Below are 23,737 nucleotides of genomic sequence, written 5' to 3'. Positions count from 1 at the left end.
GTCCTCTCATCACTTGCTGTCTGGGAGAAGAGCTGACCACCACTACACTCCACTCTGCAGTCAGGAAGTTGAAGAAAACAAGAAGGTTCCCCTCGAGTCTCTTCTTCGCCAGGCTGAGTTATCACAGCTCTTTCGGCCAGTCCTTGTGCTCCAACCCCTTCTCTACCTGCGTTATCCTTCTCCGGACATGCTGCAGACTCTCACTGTCCTTCCTGAATCCAGGGGCCCCTCTCCCGGTGGTGTCCCCGGCCCCAGCCGATACTCACATCCGCCCCACGCCCTCGTACATGCGGGTCTCGTCCACCAGCATCATCACCTCCGTGTCGGTGAGGTGCGCGTGCTTCTTGGTCTTGGTGAGCTGCTCGATCTGCAGGTCGGCCAGCTTCACCTTCTGCTGCGTGTCCATCACCTTGGCCTGCAGCTCCGTGAAGGCCTGCCCAGGGGAGAGCGCCGGGGTGAGGAGCGCCGGGGGCACAACCGGCCCTGGGCTGGGGGGACCGGCCGGCGGAGCCGGGACACGGGGGGGGACACGGAGAAGGACGCACAGTGGGCAGGACACACAGTGGAAGGGTGGGACACAAGGAGGGAGCGCACATGAAAGAGAAACACGCGGGCGGGGGTCTCAAACCTTCTTCAGCTCCAGATCCACGGGCGCCGCCATCTTGTCCGCGTAAAGCGCATGCGCGGAGGGGCGGGGGCAGTCAGGGTTCCACCCGCGGGCGGGACGCGCTGTGGAACCGGGGCTGGCACCGGGACCGGCACCGGGACCAGGCGGGCCGGGGGCTGCTGTGGGACCGGCCCCGGCACCGGCCAGGCTGGGGCTGCTGTGGGACCAGCGCCGGCCCCGAGCGGGCTGGGGACTGCTGTGGCACCAGCACCAGCCGGGCTGGGGGCTCCCGTGAGGGCTCCTCGCTCCGCCCTGCGGTGCCCTCCGGGGCTGGCTGCACCGGTGGGGCTGTGGGTGTGCCCGGCCGGGGGTTGTAGAAGGCCTGGAGCAGCCAGAGGGGGAGAACCATCCCTGCCTAAGGAGCTGGAGAGAACCTTAGAGATCATCTCATCCCAAGTCCCCCCTACCCCGGGCAGGGACACCTTCCGCTATCCCAGGTTGCTCCAAGTGCCACCCAACCCTGCCTTGGGACAGTCCCAGGGATGGGGCAGCCACAGCTTCTCTGGGCAACCTGTTGCCATCCCTCACAATAAAGAATTTCCTCCATATGTCTAACCTAGAATTACCTTATTTCAATTTGTGCCTATTACTTCTTGTCCCGTCACTACAGTTCCTGGTGAGGAGTCCCCCTCTGGCTTCCTTGGTGGCCCCCTCACACACTGGAAGGTTGCAATGAGTTCTCTACTCAACTTTTTCTTCTCCACCAGAGCAGCCCCAGCTCTCTGAGTCTGTCTCCATGGGGAAGATCCTCCACTCCTCTTACCAACTTTGTGGCTTCCTTTGGACTTGCTCCAGCAGTTCCATAGTGTTCTTATGTTGGAGACGCCAGAATTGTACATGATAAAGGGGAGGAATCACCTTTGACTTGTTGGCCACGCTCCTTTGGATGCAGCCCAGGATCCTGTTGGTTTCTCTTTGCCTCACGGCTCTCTAGCAGAGCCAGCAACTCCCCCACTCTCACTTCCCCCCAGGGAAGAGGAAAGAACTGGTTTGGAGGTTATTTTTACTGCAAAGTAAGGAATCGTTCCTGATCACTGTATGAAGTGTTGCTTGCTCCAGGAACCTCCAATCCCCCCAAGAACAGCTGGGATTCATTTGAAAAGGGGTGTGATCCCACCTCTGGATTTTTTAGTTTTGCCAAATCATAGAACCATCATAATATTATTTGGTTGGAAGGGACCTTTAGGATAATCCAGCCCACCTTCCAGTGGACCAGGCTGCTCAAAGGCACATTCAGCCTGGCCTTGAACACCCACAGGTATGGGGCAGCCACATCTGGGCAACCTGTGCCAGTGTCTAAATGACAAATGCTGCCTTAAAACCAGGTACCATTCCCATTTGAACAGATCAGTGGCCAGAGTGGCTTTATTCATACTGGAGGCAGCTCTGCTTGGTGAGCAGACCCACAAATATCACACCCCTCCCCAAGCACCAGCTGGCAAAGATGAAGAAAAGCTCTGAAATAATCTACATGGGGCCAAGCTGAGATGGATCCTGCCTCCAGCCCCTTACACCACACTGCTCCCCAAGGCTGGCACAAGCTGATCCAGCAGTTCTGACCACACACTCAGGATCTCTGCTGCTGTTGGCAATAGCCCACCAGCATGGAATTGGTGCTGAACACAGCCTTCAGAATTCTGACTTCTTTCCACCTCCATGATTAAATTAACGACCCAAGCATTTGTTACAAAGTGTTATTTATTAGAATATTACATTGCACTTAAAAAATAAGGGAGGTCTGACCCTGTCACCTTTACATACATGAAGCATGCAGGGCCAGACCTACAATAAATATAAATACTATGTACAGTTTATCTAAAATAAATATATAATTTAAAATGAAAAATATCTTGTTAAATAGCTGTTACCCTCCCCCCCTTTCTGCGGCGAAGGAAGCCCCGAGCTCGGTCTCCTCCCTTTCACAGCTTGTTCCTCGGCACGTACTGCAGCGGACGGAGAGTCCCCGTGTCCCCGGTCAGCACCGTCCCGGAGGCGGCCGCGGAGCCGCCGCAGTGCCGCCGCTGCCCGAGCAGCCCCGCCGGTGCCGTCCCGGTGCTCCGGCGAGCCCCCAGCGTGCCGCAGCCCCGTGCCGCCGCGGTCTCGCCTCTTCCAGGAGGTAGAAGTGCGTTAGTGCCGGCTGCTGAGAGAGGGAGGAGGGAGGGAGAGCTCACACCGCGATCCTGGGCTGCGCTGCCGCAGAGCGCTCCCTGCGAGCTGCGATGGAGGTGCCGACACACCCAGCCCACCTAAGCCCCACTCGCCACCCTCGGGGCTGGACCCGGGAGGATGGGGGCCAAGGTACCCCACCATGCTCCCCCCTTCCGGGGATCACAGCACTTTTTCCACAGGACACATCCACCCCAGTAACCCCCAGGGTAAAGGAGACAGTGAGGAAAGCCTTGTGCCAAGTCTCTTTCCTGAAAATTCAACTTCTATGAACAGCCCAAATTCCCACCCCCAGCACTGTGATGAGCATGACAGAAATTCTCCAAAGCCATTACTTCATCCTCACAAAGAACAATGACTTTTCTTTTTTTTCTTCTTCTTTTTTTTTTTTTTAAGAAGAGAAGTAGCTGTAATATGTATGACTACATCTAACGTCAGGGTTTAGGTCAGATCAGAGGAAGTTTGACAGATTTTCAGCACCCAGCCCCAGAGCCATCCCTGGGGCAGAGCACACATCCCAACCCAGCCAGAAGAACATGGCATGGGCTGGCAGCAAGATCCCCCTATGCCAAGCTGATAGGCATTGCTTTGGTGCAAGTAATAAGCAGAGTGGGAATGAAAAGGAAAGGGGTTTTTTACACATGTATATAAATAGAGGCAATATCTAAGGAGGGGAAGTGACTCAGAGGGTCAGAGAGAGAGCAGAATGAGCGGGGGGAAAAAGCTAAACAAAACAGAAGCAGCTTCCCTACTACCAAACATCTCCAAAGCATGGAACACCAGCACAGAGCAGGGACTTGGGGTTAGAAAGAAGGACATAGGAATGACAGGGGTGCCAGGGGACAGGATTTCAGCAGGAAGGGGAGAAAAGAAGACTGGAGCTCCACAGGGCAGCCCAGACTCTCAGCCAGCTGCTTCTCCAGACTCAGGCTGCCTTCAGCTCCTGCCTAGCTCTGGCACAGGATCCACACAGCAGTCCCACAGCAGAAACAGCAGAGCCTCCACATACCCACCAGCCCCACTGCTGCCCCATGCCCAGCCAGGGGCTCACCTTGCCAGCACCTGGCATCCTCAGTGATTCACAGTGATGCCCAGCTTGATTTTCTCTTCGTTTTCTACATCGTAGCCACCCCTCTTGTGACACCTGCAAAGCCAAGCAGAGAGATGCTCAGGGCATGGAGAAACCTCTGTCACCCTCCTCTTGCACATGATCTTCCCAGGGACACAGATCTGGGAGCTCAGTGCCATCCCCCTCACCTGAGCATCAGCAGGGCTGCGATGATGACGAGACACAGGGAGGACAGGACAACAGCAACCACGGCCAGGGCTGTGGTGTGGTCGTAGGCGCTGGGCGGGTGCTCCACCGGCAAGAGGAGGCCGTGGCAGCGCTCCCCATGATAGCCTGGCTGGCATCTGGGCAAGAGGGAAACTCATAAAGGTCAGTGGTGAGCAAGGACAGGAGGTCTTTGTGTGCCCCACACCCCACGGGAAGGCAATGCCTCTGTGCTCAGCCTCAACCAGCACCCTGCCTGTTCCCCCACACCCCTGAGCTGGGAGGTCACCATCATCTCTATTGGCCTAGTAAATTAAGCTTCTCCTGCACCTAGTGAAGTTTCCTAGAAAGGTTGAGGTCTCTCTCAGCAGAAGGCACTGGGGTTTGTGCTCTTTCCAGTCACCCCCAGGCAGGTTGCCCAGAACACCTCTAGGAGTGGGAAGGGAGCAGTGAGGCAGCTGGGCCAGCATTTCCCATGGAGCAGGATGTCCCTGCACACCCTGCCAGCTCAGAGGTGTCCCATCCCTGGAGACTTGGGAGGTTGCTCATGTAACAGAAATAACGCTCCACACAGGCTGGGAGGCTTCCAGCCCTCCCTGAGCCACATTGCACTGATGCAATCAGATAAATATATCCCTCTATATCCAGCACCACTGACCCTCAGGCTGATCTCCAAGCCGGACTCAGCCCAGCTCCTGGGCTCACAATGCCACATGCAGCATCACCTCCCAGGCACAGCAGCAAGGCTGGGCAGATGGCAAAGGTGCAGGATCCAGCCCAGCAGCACCCTCATTCCACCCTGTGCCCCAGGAAGCAACACTCCAGGAGAGTCTGTGACAGCCAAGCACCAAGAGCAGCCACAGCCAAGTGACACCAGGCAACACAAGGCCTCTTCAGCAGAGGAGACTGGGGCAGCTGGCCACTGTTACTAAAAACCCTGATGGCTCTGAGAGATGCCACCCAGGGACAGACCACCATGCTGAAGAGACACAGCCAGCCCCCAAATCCCTGCTGCTTGTCTGCGTCCCAGTTTCTCTCCCAGCCCCAGGGATCTGGGCAGGGGACACCTGGCTGTCCCAGTCCTAGGCCAGGGTGTCACAACCCACACTGTGCTGGGTCACCAACCCAAGCTGAGCCTGTAAAGATGTCCCCTCATTGGCAGTCCCGAGTCCCCCATGCAAGGGCCCAACTTCATGACAGCTTCAACAGGGAGGAACCAGGGAGTTAGAGGAGCTCTGTGGAGCTTGATCCCTGCAGATTGCAGATCCTGTGGGCACCATAAGCCAAGGAGCTATTATCTTCCCTGGGCTCAAGGCTGGGTGGCTCAGAGGATTGATAGTGAAGAACAAAGCCTCTTACATATCTGCCAGCTCAAGTCCTGCCCACGTCAGTGGGGATCAAATATGCACCCCAGGGTATTTCCTGCAGCAGCAGTGCTGTATCCAGGTGCCCCAGCAGCAGGCAAATACTTTCTCCTTCACTGCCCTCATCTAGTGCTGCTTGCTCTGCACCCCAGGGGGATGGGCAAGGAGGGGTACACAGCCCTATCTTTCATCAGGCCAAGGGATAGCTTGGGCATGGCTTTGGCAGTCTGTTCCCAAAGGTGCTGCCTCCACTCCACTTTGCCAGTGGCATGGCAGAGATGATCCTCCCACCTGCACTGATGTGCCCTGACAGATGCAGGAGCCCAGAGGTCTCAGAGTGGGGCATTTACAGGGTCAGGATGAGGTTTTCCAAATCAGACCTGCAGAAGCCCTCAGCTGCCAGACGCCAGCCCCACACACCATTCTGCAGTCCCCAGCTCAGTCAGAACTCACTGTGCTGACAGGGAACCCTGGCTCTAAGGCTGTGACAGGGAAGGGGTGGACACTTCTCAAGAATTACAAGGAAGAGGCTAAGTCAGAGTTATCCCTGCATGGGTAGGGAACATGCACTAAAAATATCTCTGCTTTTCCTCTGCCTGGCCTGGTGAATTGAAAGAACCATGACTAAGGCTCCCCCTCACAGCCACACACCAGAACTCACATGCAAGAGGGAGCTCCCAGCTCTCGGATGTACTTGCACTCGCCGTGAATACAGAAATCCTTGTACTTCCGCAGGCACGGGTCTCTCTTCTTCCCCAGGCCTTTGCCTTTTCTTCTTTTATTGCCGTTGCCTTTTTTCTTGGGAGTAACGAGGCCTTGAGGCTTTGACAGGAAGGCAACTGGAAAACAATTTGGGAAGGAGAGAAGAGCAGTCAGATCAGCTCCACGTGCCAAGCAAAGGGAAGGCAAAGCCACATCCCAGGGCTGCCACCACTGCTCAGCCCTGGCTCCCACAGCCCTTTGTGCTGGGAGCTGCCCCCAAGCCCTGGGTGGAGGGGCTTTTTCTTTTTTTTCAGCTCCTCACAAATATCATGGCCTTTCCAATTCATAAGAACAATTCTCAAGGAAAGAAGGGAGTCGGGCAGGGGGAACAGAGCTTTATACATCTCAAATGCTGCTATTATATGCACCAGTTTCCACTGAATACAGAACATTGCTAATTGCCCCTTTATCTGGCCTTTATTTCCCTGACAAGCACAGACTTTTCTAAGACCCTATTCATGGCTCTGATGGACTCTCCTTCCCGTGGGCACAAGGATGCCTTACTCACCCCAGGGCAGGATTAAAAGAGCAAGCCTGCCTTAAGTTTTGGTTTTGCAGAGCCCCGGAGATTGTGAGGGCATCATTCCCATGAATTACAACGGTATGTTTTAATTGTGGTGCAGTAACCAGCGGCTTTTGGTGCCATGCCAGACCCCTGTCAGGTTGGTGGAAACCAGACCACCAATCTCCTCACCCAGACACAGCCCAACACTAACAACGGTACTGGAATGGCTTTTAAGGTGTGCAGATAGCAAAATAAACCAGCTCCCAGACTGATCTCTTTAGGTGCTGAGGTGTTGGAGAGCACTCTGCTCCAAGGAGGATTTTTTAGCTCCCCCCCCGAGCTATGGTGCTCAGTAACCCCGGTGAATTAAGCCCGGGGCTGCTCGGGAAGGAGAGCACAGCAGAGTCCAACGTGACAAGTTGTAACCTGCCCAAGTTACAACTCAACCACTTCCTCACGGAACCAGCACCTCTCGTGCTGGCACACACCGGTTGCACACCTAGCAAAGCCGTGTCGACATCGTCCACGCCGCGCCTGGAGAAAACCGATACTCCAGGAAACGCTGCGGCTTGGAGAAACCGCCGGAGGAGGCTGACAGCGGGGGCTGCTCCGTCCCCTGCCCTGAGAGCTATCTCCCAGCCACAGCCAACACACACCGCTGCGTTTCCCGAGGGCTGAGTCCCCCCTTTGCCAGCGGCTCAGCCCCGTTTTGCCAGCTTTTTGTCACAGTCTGCTGGCACAGCCAGAAAGCAAAGAAAAACACGGAAAAATGGGAGGGTGAGCCGTACGGAGCAGAGCACGCTCCTGGTGCCAGGTACTGCCCTCCACAAGCCGCGTGTGCGAGGCACAGGTACATTCACACCCTCAGCCCCCGTCCAACCCCCATGACAGCCCCCGGGACACTCTCTGGTGCCAGCCCGGGGCACGGAGCCCGGTGTGGGTGCTCGGGAGCCCAGCAAACAGCGGTGCCCCCACCGCCCCCGTGGCGGGGCTGCCGGCTGACGAGCCCTGCCGCGGAATGAGGAGCAGCCGCGCGTGGGCGGCGGTGACTCACGGCGGTCCCCGCGCCACGGCCACGGCCGTGAGGGCAGCGCGGGCCCGCGGACACGGCAACCCCGCCACGAGGGGCTCTGATCCTTCCGGCCAAGCAGCTGAGAGCCGGGACCCCCTGGAACCCGCCCTGCAGGGGACTTCAGGAGCACGGACAGCCCTCGGCAGGAGCGCCACCGCTCCGTGCTGGTGCCCCACGGGCTGCTCCCACTCGGGTCTGCTGCCGCCAGTGTCTGAGACTGCTCCCACCCACCACTACAAGTCCCTCCGAAGCGGAACCGGAGCTGCTGCCGGGGCACCCGCGGGACTGAGCCGAGCCCAGCCCGGCACCTTCGCCACCTCTCCAGCTCTGACTGCCCCCAGCCCAGCCCGTTCCACGACCCCAGCCCCGCCCTGGGACCCTTTATCCCGTCCCTACCTCTCGGCAGCTCGCTGAAGTCGTCCCCCGAGGCCGCTCCGCCGCCTTCCTTCTCCGGGCTGCCGCCGAGCAGCGGGGCCGTGGCCGGGACCGGCACCCCGCCGCCACCGCCGCCCTTGTGCAGCACCTCGTTGTGCAGTTCGTCCCGGCGCAGCCCGCCCGCCGCCGCCGAGCACACTGCGGAGAGAGCGGTCAGAAGCGGGGCTGACACCGCCCTGCCCGGGCCCCCACGCGGGACAGGGACCAATCTTCCCGCCCGCCCGCACCCGGGACCAGGACCGCGTTACCCGTGCCCGGAACCGGCCATGCCCGCGCTGCCCAAAACCATCCCCCCGCACGTCCGGGACCCTCAGCCGAGCACGGCGCTGGGACACGCTGTCCGCGCCCGGGACACTCCCCACGCGAGCCCGTACCTGCCGCCAGCAGCGCCTGGATCAGCACCGCCCGCCCGTCCATGACCCGCGGGCACACACACGTCCAGCCGCGCCGCGCTCCGCTCGCTCCCGCAGCACTGCCCGCTCTCCGGCACGGCGGCCCCGCGGCGGGTAGAAAGCTGAGAGGCGGCGGGGCGGGGCGGGACGGGGCGAGGCTGAGATACGGTCCCGCCCCATGGGAAGGGCTTCCCCAAGCGACCCCCGTGGGCGCCCCGCTGGCTGAGAGTGGGACTGGGTCCCGGGACCTTGGCCTGGGCCCGGTGTGGTCTCCTCGCTCCGGAGACGGGCCAGGACCCGAGAGCCACCGCCACCCCGGTGCCGCTCTGCGCTGTGGGCCGGGCCGGGCCGGGCCGGGCGGTGAGAGGCCAGGGAGATAAAGGGTTTCCGCAGAGGGCAGAGGGCAGGAGATGGCCCGGGAAAAGTGTGGCCCCAGCCAAGGGGACAGGAGAGGGATCCCGATGGTCCCCGTGGCCCCAAATCCTGCCTGGCAGGTGGCCGAGGGACCCCGAGGGTGCTGGGGGAGAGGGACCCCGAGGGTGCTGCAGCTCACAAGACTAGCATCAGGTGAGAGGCAGCACCTCAGGAGTCAGGGCTGCACCTCTTCCTGGCCTTGGGGATGGGATGGTCCTCAGGAAGGGGACAGACTGCCACTCGTGTGCCACTGCACTAGCAGTGGGCTGAGGAAGTGGTGGCAATCTGAGATTGCAGCTGAGACCCTTTCTGTCCCCAAAGCCCCATTCATGTTCCTATGCTGCCCAAGTGATTGTGTCACAGCCTCATCTCACAACACCCCCCCAGCCAGCCACTGTCCTTGTCCCTGTCCCAGCCTGCTGCGTTTGGACACTGCCAGAGCTTCCCCATGTCCTTCACCATGCTGGCAACTGTGTGCTGTGTTTGGCAACATCCTCAGCACAGGTGACAGCACAAAAAATGTCACTGACATCAGTGCCAGGTGAGTGCAGGGTCCTGCCCCAGCTCTCCTTTGGGGCAGCAGAGGCCCCTGGTCAGTTCCTCGAGGTCCCGAGCCCCCGGCCCATGGCTGGTTTGGGCTCAGCTAGGCATGAGCAAATATTCCTGCCATTGTTGTTGCTGTCTCCAAGGAATACCACCGGATCTGGCACCCCCCCCCCGCTCTTACCCTCCTTCTTGCTCAGACTTGATTTTTGCAATTGTTTGCTGGATGTTTTTCCTTCCGCCTCCTCCGGCCATCAGGAGCCCAAAGCCTTTGGCAGTGGAGGGAGGTGATGGCATGGGCGAGGGGCTGTGTCCCTGGGCAGGCCTGCACACTGGCTCCTGGGGAGGCCCCCAGGTTGAGATGGAATTTTTTGCCCCTGCCAGGCCCCCACCACATCCCCAAGGCCGGGCTGGGCGTGTGCGGGCAGTGTATGAGGGCAGCATTTGCCAGCTGCCCTGGCACCTCGGGAGAGGGAGGCACCAGCTCACGTCACCTGGCACAGAGGACTGGCAGCGGGCGAGGGGGGGGATGTGTGCAGGCTGCTGACCTGCCTGCCTCTGCTTCCTGCCTCTGCCTCCCGCTGCCTCTTCCCCTCTGTCTCCCACAGCCTGCCATGACCCCTTCCCACCTCCTGCAGGCTCTCACAGCCTCCCTGCACTTGCCTGCTGCCAGTCATGCCCCATCTCATGCTGTTGAGGCAGCCCCCACAGGAGGGGGAGGTGAACCCCGTGAAGGTTTGGGTGCCTCAGGACATCCCTGATGCTCCTTATCCATGGATCCTTCTGCCAGGGGTCTCCCCATGGTACCCACCCCTGCACACACCATGGCACCCGCTGGTATTGCAGAGCAAACAGCCTGGACACCCTGGGCCACGTCCTCGGCCTCAGTTCCTGCCAGGCAGGTACAGGAGCTCAGGAACCCACGCTCCCACCCGCCCTTTCCCAAACGTGACTCTGCCGTGGTGGTGCCTGGCCCTGCTCCAGCTGCTCCTGGGGCTGGATCCTGCCGTGTCCAGCGGGCTCCAGCTCAGCCGGCCGGTGCCGGACCGCGGCTGTTTGCGGTGTCGCCGCCGTGTTTGCGGTGTCGCCGCCGTGTTTGCAGTGCACACAGCCGCCGTTTGCTCCCGGGGTCCGAGCGGTGGCGGTGGGCACGGCATGGGCACAGCGAGCACCGTGGCTGCTCTCTGCTGGCAGCGCTGGGCAGGCCCTGCCGTGTCCCTGTCCCTGTCCCTGCAGGGTGCTGCGGCTGTGCCCACGTCCTTCCCCCTCCATCTGCTCACACAGAATCCTTCTGAACAGCGGCACAGCCCCAGAGCCCTCCCAGCCCTTTCCGTCAGCCCTAACACTGGCAGCCCCTTAGTTCCCCACTCTGGATTTGCTCAGCGGTGCCACATCCTTCCCCAGAGCATGTCCCCATATCCTCTTTCCCAGGAGGAGCTGCCCTGGGCTGTGTCACCCCTCCTGCCATGGGCACAGCATCCTTGCACAGATACTGCCACAGCTCTCCAGGGCTGGCCCTGCCACCCCCTCACCAGCGCCTTGCCGGGTGCAGACGGGGCTGGGAGCACAAGAACATCCCTGTCCACCCAGGTCACCTGCAGGAGGCAGGTGGGTCCCCGGGTCCCTGGCCCAGGTGGGCAGCTGGACGTGGCAGGACACAACCATACTGGGACCTGTGGGGCTGGCCCTGCTGTTTTGGGATGCTTGTTTTGGGCTTGGCTCCTGTGTATTGGTTTATGGCCAGTTTAAACCAGTTCACAGCTGTTATAAGGTGTGGGATGAGTGGGATCCTGTGAGTGCTGGAGGGGAGCTCACGCCTGTGGCTGCCGGTGCCGGTGGCCATGCGAGCCCACATGGCCGGGGCGGGTGGCCCGGCTCTCTGGACAGCAGACAGCGGCTCACAGCCCAGACTGGAACGCAGCAACCCCGGAGCTCCCTCCCAGGCTTTCGGCTGCAGCATCTTCCCCTCCAGCACGGCCACAGCGGCCCGGCGAGCTGGTGCCGCCCTGCAGCGGGAGGAGAGGGGGGACATCACCTGCCCGCTGCTCTTCATCCAGCTCAACCAGCTCCGGAGCACCCCGGCGGGGCTCGAGTGGAGGGAGATGGCCAGGTAGGCACACCTGCGAGAGCCAGGCTGCTGGGCCACGCTTTGGGAGCCCGGGGCATGTTCCAGCCTTATCCCCAAGGCAGGGCTGTGCCCCGCCAGTGCCCAGCTGGGCTGATTTAATTTCATGGCAGAGGGCAGGATGTCAGGCGGGCCAGGCTCAGCGCCCTTCCTCCTGCTCCTCTCTGTTGCCTCTCCAAGGCTGCAGGGGCTGCACCGGGGCTGGGATGTCCCCACGGCATCCCCTCCACCCCCGGCAGGGCACGGGGACACGGGCCACGGCAGTGTGGGGACAGCAATGGCTTTTCACCTGGGCTCGGAGTGTGTGTGGGACCGAAGCCGCCGGGCTGCCAGCCCCGCACGCTGCCCCCGGCAGGAGCCCGCAGCGCCGGCCACGCTCTGCGCGGGCAGCGCCCACCCACGGGGACAAAGGGAAGCTCTGTCTGAGCCCCGCGTTGAAATATGTGGCACGGCCCGAGCGTGAAAACAGCTCAAGACATTTCTGTTTGGACTCCAGCAAGCGTTGCTAATGGCAGGGCCGCCCCCAGCCCCAGCCCAGCTGGGGGAATGACGGGCTGGGAGCAGCCCTGCAGAGAATGGCTGGGGTTGCTGGTGGGTGACAGATGGGACATGAGCCAGCACCGTGCACTGGCAGCCCAGCAAGGTGAGTGTGTCCTGGGCTGCACCATGGGCAGCAGGGTGAGCAGGGGGTGCTCCCCTGTGCTCTGCTCTGCTCTGCTCTGGGGAGACCCCCCTGGGGCACCACATCCAGCTCCTGTTGAAGCACATCCAAAGGAAACCATGGAAATGATTCAAAGGCTGGAACAGCTCTGCTATGGAGACAGAGAGAGGCGGGGTGTTTAACCTGGAGAAGACAAAGCTCAGGGGAGACCTTAGAGCATCTTCCAGTGCCTATAGGGGTGCAAGAGAGCTGGAGAGGGACTTTGGACAAGGGACTGGAGTGGCAGCACAAGCAGGAATGGCTTCTCAATTCCAGAGACCAGAATTCTATGGGATATTGGGAAAAAATTCTTCCCTGTGAGGGCGGTGAGGCACAGGGTGCCCAGAGCAGCTGTGGCTGCCCCATCCCTGGAAGTGTCCAAGGCCAGGCTGGAGGGGGCTTGGAGCAAACTGGGATAGTGGAAGGTATCCCTGCCCATGGTGGAGGGCCTGGAATAAGGTGAGTTTTAAAGTCCCTTCAAACCTGAACCATCCTGTCACCTTATTATGAATGGAATTCCCCGAATCAGACCTTGGAGAGGTGTGGGTCTGCAGGAATGGTGACATGACCGCCTTGTCTGCCTGGCTGCCCCTACACCATGAACCAACTGCAGGCCCCTCTGAGCCCCTTCCTGCCAGTGCCAGCCCCAGGCTAAGCTCAAAGATAGACCCAGGCTTTAGCTCCCACTGCTGGCACGGGGCACAGGGCCTGTCACTGACCCCTACATCTCCCTGGGCAGGTGGATCAAGTTTGAGGAGAAGGTGGAGGATGGTGGGGAGCGCTGGAGTGCCCCCCATGTCCCAGCTCTGCCCCTGCACAGCCTGTTCCAGCTGAGGACATGCCTGCAGAAGGGGACACTGCTCCTGGATCTGGATGCCACCAGTTTCAAGGAAATAATTGGTACATGAGTAATGCAAAGGTCATTGGGATGGGCTGGTCACCAGAGAGGGACAGGCCACCAAGAGGTGCCTATAGGGCAGCACAATGGGTGACAGCTACCTGGGGGGCTCTCTGCTACTCCAGCTAAGGGGAAATGGGCAGTGAACCATGGGTGCTCAGAGCTGTCCCTGTCCCTGATGCAGACAAAGCACTTTGTGAGGAAGCAGAGCTGCAGCCTGCACTGAGAGAACGCCTGGCAGCCCTCCTGCTCCTCCAGCCACAGCACCAGCCTACAAAATCCCTGCTGCAGCTCCTTGCTGAGCTTGGTGTGTCTCCCTGCAGAGGTAGGAACCAGCTGTCCCACCAGGCACCCTCCCACTGCCTCCAGCCCGGGGCAGTACCCATGCTGGCTGCTGACCTGCACCTGGATTTTGCTGCTTCCTCTCTTTCTTTGCAGGGAAAGGCAAAGGCAGGTCTGAGCCCAGAACCCAGGTCTCCCAAACACCTCTTAAGGAGCAGGTACAGCAGCATGGAGCTGGGCTGGGAGCAGCTACAGCATCCTGAATGCCCAGCCACAGCATCCTGAGTGCCCAGAGGCTGCATCCCTTTCCTTTCAGCTCAGGAACAGATTCAAGAAGAAAGTCCCACCAGGGGCTGAGGCAGCCCACGTTGCTGTCGGGGAAGTTGAATTCCTGGAAAAGCCCTTCACTGCCTTCATTCGCCTCAGGCAGGGGGTGTCCCTTGGCTCACTGGCTGAGGTTTCTCTTCCAAGCAGGTAACAGAGGATGGCTGATGGCTCTGTGCCCTCCCCCATCCCTGTCTCCCCATTTCCCCCCACACCAGACAAGGCTTGGCTTGTCCAAAGCAAAGGGAATGGTAGCCAGTCCCAGAATCCTGTCTCATGCTTCCCCTCCTGCTTCTCCCAGCTCCTTAGGAGCACTGCAGAACGGGCTGAGTGTGGGGCATCTGCTGGGCAGCCTGGAAGGGACATCCCCAGGGTCATTCCCAGCTGGCTCTGGATGCTCTCCACCTACTGCCGGCAGCGGGATGCGGGTTTTCAGGAGACTCCTGTCCTCCTGCTGCTCTCCTGAGTGCTGAGACGGGGAGGGCGGAGAGGAGCAGGGCAGGAGGTCCCCATGGTTCCCCCGTGGTCAGGAATGCATCCCCAAAGGCGTGAGGGGAAGCGGGCAGTGAAGGTGCCACGGGCAGTGAAGGTGCCACGGGCAGTGTGCGGACTGCCTTAGGAAGTGCGCGGAGGAGGCAGGCGGGGATCAGAGGGACATTGCCACCTCCTGGTCACTCTGCCCAGAGCACCCGGCCCCAGGAGCTGGGAGGAGCAGGACAGACACCCACCCACCTCTGCTCTCTCCTCCGCGGGAGTTGTGGGGGCAAATCCCCGGGAATGGCCCAGGACCTCGAGTGTTTCACGATACCCTCCTGCCCTGCATTTTCCTGACCGGAGGGCAGGGAGACCTTGCCCCTGTCATCCCTTTGCCCACACTGCCATCCCCTTTGCTGGCCATGCCAGGCTGTCCCACAGGTGCAGCCACTGCCTCAGGGCTGTCTCTCATCCAGATCCATCTCTAGGGTTTTAAGGTTTTCCCATCACCTTAGTGCACCAATCCCATGTGGTAACTGTCACCTCTTGTCCCTTTGGAGCCACTCCAGAGGCCTCCAGCACCTGGGGATTCTCTCAAGTCCCATTTGCATGGCCAGAGGAGTTTCCCTGACCCCTCTCTAGGGTTTGTTCAGGGTACAGTCACTGGAACTGCTTGACAATCTCAGCCTTTCAGGACTGTAACCATTCCTGTCAGCTTTGGAAAGGTGTGGAGGATTTGTGTGGATTGTCCCTCTGGAGATTTTGCCCCATCCTCTCAGCTGTGGGATTTTTACCATATTTTATCAAGGGCTCTGAGCTCTCTTTCCAGTCTCCTCCCATGTCCCCAGAGTCCTGTCAAACCTGCTGCCTGTGCTGCTGGCAAACTCTCCTTCCCTAACACACCAGCATCCTGCCTGCGAGCAACATTCCCAGGAAAACGATGCCACAGACACCTCCAGCTGAGGATTTCTCCTCCTCTGCCCCAAAGACCTGTTCCCCCACACCTCCCAGTCTGGATTTCTGCAGACCCTTGTGATCCAGCGAGGCTCCTGGTGTCCCATGGTCTCTGTGAGGTTGCCATGCAGTGGCAGCAGATATTTCACACATGTGTCTTGTCTTCTGCCCCCAACCCCACTTTCAGGGTGGCAGAAGCGCCCAGGGCTGCCCAGACCCCATCCCCACAGTCCCCCCCTGAGAGAGGCATCCCCTGGAGGGCAGAGGGCTGCTCTGGAGATGTGCTCTCTTGCCACAGGTTCCTTTTCTTCCTGCTGGGCCCCCCCAGACTGAGAGCCTACCACGAGGTTGGCAGGGCTATGGCCACACTGCTGACAGATGAGGTGAGCCTGTCACAGCACCCAGGGGTGGGATGGCACCAGGGCCTGGAATGGGGACACCAGGACTCCTCTGCAGGCTGCGGTGGAGGGCAGAGGATGGGGCAAGCTGGTGGCACCCCTTGCCCAGGATAAAAAATGAAAAGCTTGGTTGGGTTTGCAGGATGTAGGGCCCCTGTTGCCCTGAAGTGGGTGGGTTTGTTTCCTGGTGATGGCTGCAGGCTGGGAGGAAGGTTCCAAGTGGGTGAATGCAGGGACAGAGTGGTTAAACCACAGCATTTCCCCACAGCTCTTCCAAAGAGTTGCCCGGCAGGCTGAGCACCGAGAGGACCTCATGGCAGGGATGGAGGCGTTCCTGGATGAGCTGGTTGTGCTTCCTCCTGGCAAATGGGACCCTGGGGCCCGAATTCCTCCACCGAGCTATCTGCCAGCTCCACGCAGGAGGTGGGCTGGAGGGAGGCACCCCAACCCCTGCCAGCCCCTCTGTCTGTGACATTGGAACCTCCATCTCCATGGGATGAAGCTGCCCAGGAGCCAGGGGCTCCTCCCAGCCAAGCCCCTCCACAGGTCCCTGCTTTGGTCCCCCTGCTGTTAGTCCTGCTGTCCCACCTGGCAGTGGATGGCAAATCCCCTCCCCAGGGAGCTGATGGGAACACTGGGATGCAGCACTCACATGTGAAATTCAGCCTCTGAGCAGGACACCCCAGGCTCTGCCCAGCTCCTCCACTAAAACCGGTCCTGCAAGGGCTGGCTCCAGAGCTTGCCAGAGGAAAGATGCTCTTTCCTGATCTGTCTCCTTTCCATTATCAGGGGATGTACAGGCCCTGTTTGCACCCCTGTCCTCTCTCCACTCTCCCTTTCCTGTCCCAGTGTCCCCTACATGCAGCTGGGTCCTGAGGGTCCCAACCTGCAGCCTATTGTCTCAGGCTCTGCTCTGCCACAGGACCGCCTTGGACCCACTGGACCAGCAGCCACATGGAAATGGGGACATGAGAGCAGCTGGGGACAGAGCCAGCCCAGGGCACCCACGCTCTGGGGAGGAGCTGGAGAGGACAGGCAGGTCAGTGTCTGCAAGGGCACTGGGAGGTGCAGGGGCAGGTCACTGGTGTCTCATGGGGCCTCCATGTCCAAGTCCCTCTGGGTTCCTGTACCTAGGGGAAGGGACAATCCCTTGCTGTGCAGCTCTCTGATTCCTGTATCCAGGGGAAGGGACAATCCCTTGCTGTGGGGATTCTCTGTGGGGTCTGCTCTGACACCTCCCTCCCCACCCCAGGCTTTTTGGGGGGCTGCTGCGAGACATCCAGAGGAAGGCACCGTGGTATGGCAGTGACTTCACCGACGCCCTGCACCCCCAGTGCCTCTCAGCAGTGCTGTACATCTACCTGGCCACAGTCACCAATGCTATCACCTTTGGGGGCATGCTGGGGGATGCAACTGCCAACATGCAGGTCAGTGTGGCCTGGGGGGCCTGGTACCAACCCTGCTCAGCCCAGCCCAGCTCCTACCAGCATCCCCAGGACATCCTGAGCATTGTCTGAACTCTGCCTCCTTCCCCCGTGGTCCCCAGCACTGACCCTGTATTCTTCTGTGCTGTTGTGGGGGCAGGCCCCCAACCCTCCTCCCTGCCATGTGCCTGGCACCTGGCACCCCTTCCCTGCATTTCAGGGGGTGCTGGAGAGCTTCCTGGGCACAGCCTTTGCTGGCTTCATCTTCTGCCTCTTTTCGGGCCAACCCCTGACCATCCTGAGCAGCACCGGCCCCGTGCTCGTCTTTGAGCGCCTCCTCTTCTCCTTCAGCCAGTGAGTTCAGTGCAGATGGATTCTCAGCCCAGCATCCCCCAGCTGGAGCATGGGCCACCATCTCTCCAGGCAGGAGTCACTGGCAAGGCTTTGAGTCACCCTTTCCCCCAGGGATCACAGCCTGGACTACCTGGAGTTCCGCCTCTGGATTGGGCTCTGGGTGGCTTTTTTTGGAGTGGTGCTGGTGGCCACTGAGGCCAGTCACCTGGTGGGGCACTTTACCCGCTTCACTGAGGAAGGCTTCTGCGCCCTCATCAGCCTCATATTCATCTATGACTCCCTGAAGAAGATGCTGAGCCTGGCAGATGCCTTCCCCATCAACTGGCACTACCGGCTGGACAACGTCACCTCCTACAGCTGCACCTGCAACTTGTCCAGCCCCGGTGAGCCCCAGCAGCCGTGGGCTGGCTGGCTGGGTGGGGAGCAGGAAGCTGCTGCCCCAGGATGCCACTGGGAACCTGTTTCCTGGCTGGAGGAGGCTGTTTAATCCCATCCTCTCCTGCCTGACCACATTGCAGCGTCCTCCACTTCCCTCCATAGTCTGTCCATCTATTCCTGCCTCCCAGAGCTGCCCAGGAGCCAGGGCAGTACATGGATCTAGGACAGCCTTGGCCCATCTCCTGTGCCTCCAGGATGGGGGATGTCAGAGGCTGGAAAGGGGCACCTGGATGGGTTCATTCTGCCATTTCCCAGTCTGTAAATCAGGGGCTGTTTGCTGGGGCTTGAAGTCATGACCCTGGAAATGAAATGACCCACACTGACCCTGGAAATGGGACCTGCACCATGTGCCAAAAACATCAGTGCTGGCCAGCTTGGGATCAATGGTGCCTCTGAGTGATGCTTTAGCCATGCCCTTCACAGGGACATCTCCCCCTTGGTGCTCCTTGGGCATCAACCATTGCCAGGGCCTCAGAGGTCCATGGGACCCCATCCAGCTCAGGAAGAGCCTGAGGACCCAGCCTGATGGTAGCATCATCCCAGTCATCCTGATGAAACCAGTACCAATCTGCCCCCTGTCACTTTGCAGGTCACAGCTCTGCAGGGAATGACACGTCGCTGCCCTCACCCCTGGCTTGGCAGGTACAGCCCCTGCTCCCAGGCTGCTCCCAAGGTGTCCATGTGTGACCCCTCCTCACCACCCACCTTGCCCCTGCAGCCTCCTGCCACCCCAGCAGGGCTGAGCAGGACCCAGTGCCTGGATCTAGGTGGGCATCTCCTGGGCACCAGCTGCCAGTACGTGCCCGATGTCACCCTCGTCTCCTTCCTGCTCTTTGGGGGCACCTTCCTCCTCTGCACCGCCCTCAAGCGCTTCAGGAGCAGCCGCTACTTCCCCGTGGGGGTGAGCATCCTTCAGCCACCCCAGTGCCATGGCACCTGTCCCACTGCTGTGGGGATGGCTCTGGGTGCTGCATCCTGCCCCCAGCCCTGGCAGCCTGGCCAAGGCCTCTCCCCCTGCAGGTGCGGAAGCTGGTGAGCGACTTCGCTGTCATCCTGGCCATCCTGGCCTCCTGCACTGTGGATGCTCTCCTGGGCCTGGAGACCCCCAAGCTCCTTGTCCCCAGCGAGCTGAAGGTGCCAGCAGGGTGGGCACAGCACTCTCAAAGTGTGGGTCTGTGCCCACCATGGCAGCCACCCCACTGTGCTGTCACTGTCCTTCTCATCACTGCTCCAGCCCTACAGGGGTGCAGGCTGCACCCCAGCAATGAGAAAGGGTTGAACACAGCTGATCCTGCACTAGAAATAACCTGGCTCAGACCTGCACTGTACAGATCACTCTGGAGCAAAAGCCACAAGCTCAGCTCCAGGCTTGGGCTACTCAATCTGGATGTGGAGCAGGGCTGGCAGTGCCCCAGAGCAGCCAGGGCTCATCACCACCACCTCCTTGGGCTCCCCATCATCGCTGCCCAATGCCACCTCTTCCACCTGCTGACACAGGCACATGCCCAGCTCCTGCCTTGTGGTGCCCAAGAACAACACCCTGCTCTGTCACAGCCAGGTTGTCCTTGTGGGGGGCTGGTGGGTCAGCAGCATCCCCAGGATGAGTGAGGATGCTCTTCCACCCCTGAGGTGGGGCATCCCTGGGTGCCTGTAGGCTGGTCCCATCACCCCACTGCACTGCACACCCCACGTGTGGGTGGCAGCTGCCATGACCCTTCTGCTCTCCACAGCCCACAAACCCAGCACGGGGCTGGATTGTGTTCCCCTTTGGAGCCAACCCATGGTGGGTGTGCCTGCTGTCTGCAGTGCCTGCTGTCCTTGTCACCATCCTCATTTTCATGGACCAGCAGATCACAGCTGTCATTCTTAACCGCAGGGAGTACAAGCTGCAGGTGAGCAGGGGACAGGGAAAAGGCAGCACCAGCCAGTGAGGGAGGACCCAGGTCCTGGCTGGGAAGAAACCAAGGGAAAGCAGAACCCCAAATGGCCAGGGAAGTGGGAAGATGCCCCCAGCCCTGCTGCCTTTTCCACTGCAGAAAGGAGCAGGCTTCCACCTGGACCTCCTCTGTGTCTCCCTCCTGATGGTTGTCACCTCTGTCACCGGCCTCCCCTGGTATGTGTCAGCCACTGTCATCTCCCTGGCACACATGGACAGCCTGAGGAAGGAGAGTGCAACCTCAGCCCCTGGAGAGCACCCCGAGTTCCTGGGCATCAGGTGAGCAACCAGCCTGAGCTGAACCCTTTCCCTGTGGCCACTAAAACTGCACAGAGCAGAGAGCCTGGGGCCAAGAGGGCAGGTAAGGGGTGGGCTCCCAAGGGACCCTGAGCACCTGTGACACCTGTGCTGCCACCCACAGGGAGCAGAGGCTGACAGGCCTGGCTGTCTTCATCCTGATGGGAGTCTCTGTCTTCATGGCCCCTGTGCTCAAGGTAGGAAGCCTGGCTGGGGTGGCCTCTTTTCCTAGGCAGAGGGTGGCCATACCCTGCAAGACTGGAGGTTCCTCACCCCGAGCCCTAGAAGCAGCACAGGAAGCCTGTGTGGCAGGCAGGGAGCTGTGCCCTGTGTGGGTATGGACTGCACCAAGGGCTTGTGTCCAGTGCCACAGGAGGGCTGGCACACAAGGCACTGTGGTCCCATGTCACCTGCCCATCCTCCCCATGTGCATTGGGGTCCTTGTGCTCCCCAAACACACCCCAGCACTGCCTCTCCCCACTGCCACGTGGATCACCTGCCTGCTGCTGGCTTTCACCTGCTGCCACTGCCATGCTGGGAAAAACCCCTCCAGTGGCCCTGCATTATCTGTGGGCAGATAGGAGGTCTCTTTTCCTCCACCTCTTTCCTCACCTCTGAGGCTGATCTCATACAGCCTTTGATAGAGGGTCCTCCCAGCATCCTCACCTCCCTGGATTTGATGGAAGAACTGTGAGAAGGATCAGGAATTGGTTGGATGGGCATGTCCAGAGATTCACAGTCAGTAGCCCAGTGTCCACATGGAAATTAGTAACAAGTGGTGTCTTCCAAGTGGACAAATACTGTTAAATATCTCCATCAAAGACATAGACAACAAGATGGAGCACATTTGCAGATGGCACCAAGCTGAGGTGCCACCCCTGGGGGATGAGATGCCATCCAAAGGGACCATGGAGGATGTGGCTCATGTGAACCTCAAGCACTGATGCCAATAAGGCCAGGCTGGGCTGGAATAAAGGAGGCACAGCCTGTGGACACACACAGAGGTTTTACATGAGAGGGCTCTGAGCAGGCACAGACCCCAGGGTGCTGCCCTGCTGATGTCCCTCCCCACTGCCTTGCAGCACATCCCGATGCCGGTGCTGTACGGGGTGTTCCTGCACATGGGGGTGACGGCCCTGAACAGCATCCAGGTGAGGGGGGAGGGCTGCACAGGGAGGGGGTGCTTTGGTTTTGGTGCTTTTGGCTGGGGAGGAGGGGCTGTGCTCAGTCACTGCACAGCAGAGCCTGGATTTCAGCTCTCTGTGGTGCACAGAGCTGTCTCCCACCAGGCCCAGGACAAGGAGGGAGAGGAGGGACCTTTCCAGGGCAAAGGAAGGGGAAAAGGAGAGCTCTGGGGTGCTGAGGAGCAGGAGAGACTTGTGCACTGCTGGATGAGGTGGTTTGGGAGAAATTGAACCAGTGGATAACACAGACTTGCTCTCAAAGCCACAGGGACTTCCTCACCTGGGAGCTGCAGGCAGAGCTGGGACAGGACAATAATCTGGTTCTGGTGTTGCTGCTCATGTGCCAGATTTCTTCTTCTCCCAAGAAACCAACAGAGGGGAAAAAAAATCCCTATTCCAGAATTATCTACACCACTTTTTCCTCTAAATAGTACAGTTTCCTTGCAATTACCCTGCTCTAGATGACAGGCTGGGAAACTCCCACCCTCCCTCTGCTTGGGAAACCCAGAGTTGTGCTCTGGAGGAGGCTGCAGCAGTTTCCTGTGAAGCGAGGGGGATCAAGGGGTGTCATCTCTCAATTAACCCTGTAAGGGCAGCTAGACTCCTTTCTGTCCTTTCTAGAGGTCTGCCTGGAAAGTGCTCCCCTGGCCTGGGGTGACAGTGGCCCCAGGTCTTGCAGACAAACTCACTGGCCCAGGCATCAGCTGGGGGTCAGCACAGAGGGCAGGAGGGCTGCAGTGCAGAAATGGGGGTGAAACCCCATCCTGCCGGCCCTAATCTCAACAGGGAGGGGGTGAGAGCTGCCCAGGTGTGACCCAGCTGCCATCCCCTCCCTGCAGCTCACCGACCGTGTGCGGCTGCTCCTGATGCCAGCCAAGCACCAGCGAGACCTGGCCTACCTGCGCCACGTGCCCCTGCGGCGGGTGCACCTCTTCACCGCCATCCAGCTGCTCTGCCTGGCCCTGCTCTGGCTCCTCAAGTCCACCGTGGCCGCTATCATTTTCCCAGTGATGGTATGACCCCCCTGGAACCGGCGGCACCGCTTTGCTGCCGGGCCCGGCACGGTCCTTTGGGAGGGGACATGAGCGGGTGGCTTTGCCACCAGCCTTCACCCCCTGCTCTGGGGCGTGGGGCTGTCACCAGGGGCTGAGTGACACTGTAGGGCCGGGAGGGTGACAGGCCAGCGCCCTGGCATCTCCGGAGGTGGCAGAGGTGTGTGACAGAGAGACGCTGGCTGTCCCCCGGCCCAGCGGTGCTGACCCGAGCCTGGCCCGGCCCCAGCGGTGCTGACCCGAGCCTGGCCCGGCCGCAGCTGCTGGCGCTGGTGGGCATCCGCAAGGGGCTGGAGCGCATCTTCTCCCCGCACGACCTGAGCTGGCTGGACGGGCCCGCGCCGGGGGCGGCGGGAACACAGCCCCGGGAGCGGCCGGAGCACGGGGACACAGCCGAGGAGGTCGGTGCTGTCCTGGGAGCCTCGCTCGGCCACAGCCGCCCCGGGGTCGAACCGCTGGCGCGGGGTCGCCCGGGGTGGGCGCGCTGCGGGCCCTGTAACCTCTGCTCCCCCTACAGTGCGAGCCGATGCAGCGCCCGGGAGCGCAGATCAACCTGTCCGTGAACTAGGTCGGGCGGGCCGGGGCTGCGGGGCCATCGCTCCGGGCCGGGGCTGCGGCACCGAGACCCCCGGGAGTGGCCGAGACCCCCTGAGGGGACCGAGACCCCCGGGCCACGTGGCCGCGCGATGACGTCACAGTGGGCGTGGCCGCTGGAGCGGAGAGCCAGGGCGCCCAGCCTATGGCGGCCCGCTCCCGTGAGGGGGCGGGGCCATGGAGAAGGCGTGCCCTTCGCTTTGATTGGCAGCTCTGTGACCAAATCACCGCTCGGGACAGGCGGGCGTGTGACGGTGCCTCGCGCTGACGGAGTCCTTCAGATGGGTTCGAAGGGGAGGCGGGTCCAGGGCATTCAGAAGCCAATCGAAAGACGCCAGACGCCGTGCGTTGTGAGCGATGTACCTTTCGGCCAATCAAAACCGTGATTCCTGAATGTGCTTTGATCGACAGCTCTCTCGCCCCATCGGCGCCCGCAGCTCCGCCGAGGCACATGATTGATGTCCCAGAGAGCCAATCACAGCTCGGAAAGTTCAGGAAGCGAGGCCGGGCGAGCGGGGCGGGGCGGCGCACTCTTACCGCCTCGGCGTGCGCTCTCAGGGCAGCATGCTGGGAGCGCGTGACGCGCCCTTGAGTGGCGGGCGCAGCGACCAATAGCGCGCGGCCCTCGGCCGAGCGCGCCCAATAGGCGTGCGCGGAGCGGCGGGGGGGCGGCGCGGCGGCCGCGGCCGGGTAGGGTGTGAGAAGTTAGT

General features: G+C 60.6%; 3 protein-coding genes across 4 annotated transcripts in view; 1 reads left to right on the top strand and 2 right to left on the bottom strand.

Moving 5' to 3' along the window:
- The window catches only part of PFDN1 (prefoldin subunit 1), a 32,052-nt gene extending 31,369 nt beyond the window's left edge, over positions 1–683 (bottom strand). The window contains exons 1-2 of the mRNA XM_063168535.1: positions 629–683; positions 267–433 (exon numbers count right to left, since the gene is read on the bottom strand). Coding sequence (XP_063024605.1) covers positions 267–433; positions 629–661 — 200 coding nt within the window. The 5' untranslated portion in view covers positions 662–683. The remainder of the gene's footprint in view (positions 1–266; positions 434–628) is intronic.
- A 1,664-nt stretch (positions 684–2,347) lies between these two features.
- HBEGF (heparin binding EGF like growth factor) lies at positions 2,348–8,677 on the bottom strand. 2 transcript variants are annotated; one of them, XM_063168534.1, is made up of 6 exons: positions 8,619–8,677; positions 8,206–8,382; positions 6,132–6,309; positions 4,091–4,246; positions 3,885–3,977; positions 2,348–2,804 (listed from the first exon to the last, which is right to left on the bottom strand). In XM_063168534.1, exons 1-5 carry the CDS (start codon positions 8,659–8,661, stop codon positions 3,905–3,907), a joined length of 627 nt encoding a protein of 208 aa, XP_063024604.1. In that variant the 5' UTR covers positions 8,662–8,677; the 3' UTR covers positions 2,348–2,804; positions 3,885–3,904. The 2 variants fall into 2 exon arrangements, with proteins under 2 accessions (XP_063024604.1, XP_063024603.1); XM_063168533.1 differs by having other exon boundaries at positions 2,348–2,807; positions 8,619–8,676.
- On the top strand, positions 8,660–23,001 carry SLC4A9 (solute carrier family 4 member 9). Its single transcript, XM_063169203.1, has 25 exons — positions 8,660–8,996; positions 9,131–9,203; positions 10,232–10,328; positions 11,537–11,703; positions 11,899–11,983; positions 13,099–13,318; positions 13,501–13,641; positions 13,755–13,816; positions 13,915–14,072; positions 15,649–15,733; positions 16,017–16,171; positions 16,671–16,787; positions 17,001–17,175; positions 17,393–17,526; positions 17,638–17,909; positions 18,554–18,606; positions 18,683–18,865; positions 18,985–19,098; positions 19,695–19,856; positions 20,001–20,179; positions 20,322–20,394; positions 21,280–21,348; positions 22,221–22,394; positions 22,694–22,834; positions 22,951–23,001. Exons 1-25 carry the CDS (start codon positions 8,660–8,662, stop codon positions 22,999–23,001), a joined length of 3,477 nt encoding a protein of 1,158 aa, XP_063025273.1.
- The last annotated feature ends 736 nt before the right edge of the window (positions 23,002–23,737 follow it).

The sequence above is a fragment of the Melospiza melodia genome, chromosome 14 (assembly GCF_035770615.1).
Source record: "Melospiza melodia melodia isolate bMelMel2 chromosome 14, bMelMel2.pri, whole genome shotgun sequence".
Taxonomy (NCBI): Eukaryota; Metazoa; Chordata; class Aves; order Passeriformes; family Passerellidae; genus Melospiza; species Melospiza melodia.
This window is presented reverse-complemented; position numbering and strand designations above follow the sequence as displayed.